The following is a 6,049-nucleotide window of genomic DNA, read 5'->3' as shown; positions in this document are numbered from 1 at the left end:
AGTTGTTCTGGTGGTTGCTGCTCTTCTGCCTCTCTCAGCACACACAGTACACTTTTGCTGGCGTGACTATGCATTATTTTAAGCCAGTACTCATATATTCATCATTCATCAATGGAGTTGCAAACAGAATGCGGCGACTGCAACAGCCGCTGCTGCGGCGGCCGCAGTCTCTGCGGCGGAGCGCTTAGCTGGAGAGTTTATCCTCCATAGATGTAGTAGGCCTTTCTTTGTTCTTCTTTTTTTTTCAGCAGAGTTTGTTGTAGTTGCACATCAAAACAAGAAAACTAATATAAATAACCACTTAATTATCTCAGCCCCTTGTCCCTTTTTTTTGCTTCTAGGATAGCTAACACTTGCAGCAGCAGCACAGAGTTGCTTTCAGGTGTCTCGACAGACTAAAAGCAAATATTTTGCATAGCATTTCTTCTAGTACAACTTACAGCTGGTTGCTTTCAGTTTTTAGTTTTTTATTTCTTCTTTCTTCCTCTTTCTTCATGAAACTACATTTTGCTGCTTCGTCAACTGGAGGCAGCCTGCGAGTTTTCCGGCCTGAGGCTTCACCCCGCTCAGTGACCGTTGCATGTAGGGTTTTCTGCGTGGCTGCACTCAGAGCTGCTGCTGCTGCTGCTGCTGCTGCCCCCTTTAGGGGTAGTAGTATGCTGCAGCTGCATGCAAACGCTATCTTTGGCTGGGGTCTCAACAGTTTTGTTTTGTCGGCCTGAATCTTTGAAATGCAGAGAGTGAGAAAAACAAACTGTGGCTTGTTGGTGACGCTGCAGCATCAGCTGGCTGGGTTGGGGTGTACATGCAGCTGCAGCATTGTGTTCACATAGACTGCCGAGAAAACCACCAGTATTTCACTTTTATTTTTATTATTTATTTTATTTATTTATTTATTTATGTAATGCTTTCTGACAGACAATGGATCCATTCATTGCAACCCCATCAATGATCACCAGCGGAGATGGCTGGACAGAGCATATATCGAAGGAGGGGAGGAAATACTACTACAACACATTGGTGCGTTTACAGCAGCAGCAGCAGCAGCAGCAGCAGCAGCAGTAGCAGCAGCAGCAGCGACGCCTGCTTCTTTCCTACTGGCATTACTTTTCACGCATTGTTTCTGAAGACATCAGGAGAATGTGAATGTGTTTGTCTATTACGTGTTCTCTATACAGCAGCATCATCATCATTTGTAGGGGCGAAACCCTTTGCTGTGCGCTTACTGCGGGTGTACAGACACAAGAAAGCCAGTGGGGGAAGCCGCTGTCGCTACAGACGCCCGAGGAGGCACAGATTCTCCTTAAGACGGGCTGGCAGGAGTTTTCTAGTGCAGATGGAAAAACATATTGGTTTCACAGCGCCACCAAGCGGAGTGTATGGAGCACCCCCAAGGAGGTGCAGGAGATGCTGAAGGTGTGTTAGTTGAATCCATTCTCTTTTCAGTTGTTTTCGTCGCTCTACTAGCTGCATTTCTCGCTGCATTTCCACTGTAGTGACAGGTGATGATGCACAGTTTCCTCTGCTTTCTGGTTTCTTTTTTCGTGCAGTCGCTCAAAGAGGAGCGCGAAGATTGGCCGCAGTTTAAAACCAAGGATGAAGCCAAGAGCTTCCTTGTTGTGAGTCTTCTGGATTCAGTGGGCTTATTGGGTTGGGTTCAAACGGCTCTCCGCAGAGGCAAACCTTGCAAGGATTTGTTATATTACGGGGCTGCATGCTGTGCTTACGATTAGGAATTTCGGGGTGTAATTACTCTTGTTGGGGCATTGAAACGCGCACTTTATTGTTAGTTTTGTTATTATTGTTACTGTTGTTACTTTTTTTTTGCGGTGTTCAGAAATTGTTTGATCTGAAGAAGTTTCCGCCGAGGATCAGCTGGGAGAATGCATCAAAGATCCTCGAATCCGACAGACGTTGGTCTTGTTTTTCTATTTTGACGCGTGGTGAAAGAAAGCAAACATTTGCAGAATATATGGGATCAAGAGGGAAACGAGCGGCAGAAGAAGAACGCCAGAAGAGAAAGAAGGTGCTTTTTTCTCCTCATATTCATGTTTTTCAGCTGGGGTGTATAGGCAGCTTTGGCACGCGGTGTATAGGCACCTCTGAAAAACAAGGCTCTTTGACGTGTCACTTTTTTTTTTTTTTTTTTTTTNTTTTTTTTTTTTTTTTTTTTGTTGCAGGCGAAAGATCTGATGGTGCAGAATCTCCTGAGTTGGAAGGAGTTGAGTTTCAAGACGACTTACATGTACGTGTTCATTTATTTATTTTTTAATTTATTCATATTTTATTTTCAGATTTGCTGTAATAATTTTCATGGATTTCTGTTAATTTCGTTTTAATTTATTTTTTTTTTCGTTCTCTCTGCAGAGATGTCGCTGATCGCTTTCATTTTGAAGAGTGGTGGACTTGGATGCAAGAAAGCGAAAGAGATGATTTCTTTCAAGAGTGGATGTTCGACAACGAACAAATGTTTAAAGATAAAATAAAACAAAGAAGACGCGAGGATGTAGCAATGGTCCGTTTGCTTTCTTCTTGTTCTTCCTAGACGAGTATTTGTTGAATGCTCGTTGTTTTCTTCTTTATTTCCGTTTTCATAACCCCGATATTCTGCACTCCTTTTCTATTTTCATCGAAGTTTGGGGCCCTCACTTGTGTATATTGATTCAATTTAGTCTATTTCTCGCCTTCTTTCTTTCATTCCTCAACACTGCGATTCTTCTCTGCTCTTTTGAGAACCGCCTGAGGGGGAGGAAAGCAAACTGTTTTTGTGTGTGTTTTTGTGTTGCATTGCAGCTAGAGGAGATCCTAGAGCAGAATCCTGCGGATTTTCCTTTTCAGAAGAAGTAGGTGTATCTTCTATCATATTTGAAAGCTGTATAGGACGACAACAGCAGAGCTGTTGGTGATCAGCATAAACCATCGATAGTTTCTATGCACGTAGAGAATATACAATTTGCATTCATCAGTTTCTTCTATTGTGTACTGTTGTGTTCTGATTAGGTGGAATGATGTGAAAGAGCAGCTGCTTTCACACCCCAAGCTGCAGAACATGATGAAGATCGACGTCTTGCAGTAAGTGTATTTTTTATGAATATAGTTTCACAGCTATTTTCTCTTTCTTTCTGTCTTTGTTTTTTTTGTTTCCGTTCTTTTTTCTATTACTTTTTGTTCGTTTGCTCTGCTGCATCTCAACGTTCTTTCTTCAGGGTGTGGGAGGAGTGGGTTCGTCACGGCTACGATCAAGAAAGAAAACAACGCCAGGCGCAGAATTTCCGCAAAGAACGCAAAAGAAGAGATGCATTTAGAGAGCTATTGCAAGATGCAATAGATAAGGGTGAGGAGACAAACACTAAACTTTTTTTCTTTTCAGGTTTCGCCTGGGTTCATTCAACTTTCTTTCTTGTTTCTTTCTTAGCTGCTTTCACTTGGTTCAATTCAGCTTTCTTTTCTAGGGGGTTATGCCTGGTTTCATTCAAATTTCTTCTTTGTTCATTCTACGTTCTTTCGTGGTGGTTTACTCTTTGTTTTGTTCTACCTTCTTTCTCAGCTGTTTATATCAGTGCATTCGATATCACCGGCGCCGAATGTTGTTGATAAACACCATATATATACATGTATATATATATATATATATATATATATATNTATATATATATATATATATATATATATATGTTTTAACTTTATTTTCTTGTTTTTTGTTGTGTTTGTGTGTGTTAGGCGAGCTGAGCAGCCGCACAGATTGGGCTTCTTTCGTGCGTCGAGTGGAGAAGGACCCTCGGTACACGTCAATGGTGGGGCAGAGCGGCAGCACCCCGCGGGAGTTGTTTTGTGATGCAGTGGATCGGCTGAAGGATAAACACGAGCAGCTGAAACATTCGCTTAGACGCAGCGCAGAGAAAGCGGGGCTGGATTTCAAGGACCCCTTGCTTTCTTTCAATCAGTAAGAATTATATTGTTGTTTCTCTACATACAGACGGAGCAAGCTATGCATGTATCTTTATCTCTCTGTTGCTTTCCTTCTGTGTTTCTACCTCTCTCTTGTTTCTTTTTCTTTATTCCTGCGTCTGTGTATGCATGCAGTTTAGTTTGCTGCGCTGGGTTTTCTGCTGCTTCAGGTTTTATGAGACCGTGCGAGGGTTGGAGGATGTGAAGAATATAAATATGCTGCATGTGAAGCTCGTGTTCGAGTCGCTGAAGAGTGGAGAGAGCCAGGCCAGGCCCACTGCAGCGTCTTCAGACTCAAAGCAACGCAGCAGCCGCAGCAGCAGGCATGATGACACTAGCAGCAGCAGCAGCAGCAGCAGTAGCAGCAGCAGCAGCAGCAGCAGCTCCAGCAGTTCTAGAACCCATAACGACAGTCACCACACGTCGTCCCGAGACAAAGAGAGAGGAGACAGAGACAGAGAGAGGGAGAGAGAAAGAGAAAGAGAAAGAGACAGAGAAAGAGATAGAGACAGGGAGAAAGAAAGAGAAAGAGAAAGAGACAGAGACAGAGAAAGAGACAGAGAGAAAGACAGAGAAAGAGATAGAGACAGAGATAGGGACAGAACTGATGATGGTAGAGCAAGGAAAATACACAAAACCTACCATGAGCGCAGCAACAGCAGAACCCGTGAACTGCCCAGAGACGCAGCAGATGCAGAGCAACCCCGAAAAAGAAGAAATGTTGAAGAAGATAGGAGGAGACGCCACTGACACCGCAAATATCTGCATGCATGCATGCACATCTGCATGCATGCAGATATGCATGCATGCATACATGCATGCATACATGCATGCATGCATACATGCATATGTGCATGCATGCATGCATGTATCAGGCCCGTGATGCATCCTGCATGCAGTAAAGATGCATGCGTATGATGTGTGCATCTGTTTGGTGGGGTGTGAGGGCAATGCAGCAGGTGTTGAGTTGAAGGGAAGCAGAAGAGGTTTTGTTTGTTTTTGGTTTCCGTCGTTGTTTGTTTATTCGTCTCCTTTATGGTGAAGCTATTTGTTTATACAGTCGATAAAGGAGACGCGATATAGATAGACTGTGCATGCATGCATGCACGCTTGCATGCATGCATGCACTGATCTCTCCGTATCTTTGTTTTTCGCTGCTCTGCAAGTTGCGGACTTTGGCTACTTCTGGCGGATAAGTTTTGAGGTGCTAGTTAATACAATTGTTGCTGCTGCTGCTGCTGCTGTTGCTGCTGCTGCTGCTGCTGCTGTTGCTGCTTATCTACTCGCTTGTGTTGCTGCTGCTGCAGTTGGTGTTGTTGTTCTACTAGCTGCTGTTGCTGCAGTTGCTGCTGCTGCTTTAAGAGGTAGTGACGCCGTTTGCTTTCTGAAGAAGTGTACAGCTGTTAGGTGGAGTAGCCAGCTGTATAGACACCTCGCTGAATAGCCCTGAAGCAAATATTGAATGCACTGAAGTAAACAGAGTACCAAGAGAGAAAAACAACTAGCATATGGAGCTCAGGGATACGTAGTATACTGTATATTAGATTATATAGCATATATATATACATACATATATATATATATATATATATATATATATATATATATATATATATATATATATATATATATATATGACAGTCAACGAGATATCGAACGCCTTATGAGGACCGCAGAAAAGGAGCAGAGCAGCAGCCAGGATGCAGCAGTATCTACTTTCTTCTTTGATAGTTAAACTGCATGAAAGTATAAACGAATAAGAGAACAGTATATACATCAATTCAGTGCTTTGTTCGTGCATGCATGCATGCATGCATGCATGCATGCAACAGGGGGGATATTGCTGCTGTTGAGGGTTTTCCTCGTTTATGGGGCTGCAGCAGCTACAGCACTCCTTGCTGCAGCAGCTGCTGCAACCACAACCTCCTTACTGGAGCCTCTAGGGAACGCTAGGTTTTAGGGTTTAGGGTTTGAGGGTTTAGGGTTTGAGGGTTTAGGGTTTAGGGTTAAAGATGCGTAGCTGACGCACACTATGTAACATGAGTTAGCGCAGAGTTAGCTCAGGAGCCTATCGACAGCTTTGGCATGCTGCGCGTAAGCG

General features: G+C 43.3%; 1 protein-coding gene across 1 annotated transcript; it reads left to right on the top strand.

Annotated features, from left to right (window-relative positions):
- Nucleotides 1-731: 731 nt before the first annotated feature.
- Nucleotides 732-4,698, top strand: EMH_0040940 (formin binding protein, putative; the record flags this gene model as incomplete). Its single annotated transcript, XM_013495571.1, has 12 exons — nt 732-740; nt 919-1,020; nt 1,240-1,416; nt 1,551-1,619; nt 1,838-2,026; nt 2,181-2,245; nt 2,368-2,515; nt 2,794-2,843; nt 3,001-3,072; nt 3,207-3,334; nt 3,721-3,943; nt 4,119-4,698. 12 exons carry the CDS (start codon nt 732-734, stop codon nt 4,696-4,698), a joined length of 1,812 nt encoding a protein of 603 aa, XP_013351025.1.
- Between the last annotated feature and the right edge of the window lie 1,351 nt (nt 4,699-6,049).

Source organism: Eimeria mitis, genomic scaffold, assembly GCF_000499745.2.
Source record: "Eimeria mitis Houghton genomic scaffold, Emh_scaff1643, whole genome shotgun sequence".
Taxonomy (NCBI): domain Eukaryota; phylum Apicomplexa; class Conoidasida; order Eucoccidiorida; family Eimeriidae; genus Eimeria; species Eimeria mitis.
This window is presented reverse-complemented; position numbering and strand designations above follow the sequence as displayed.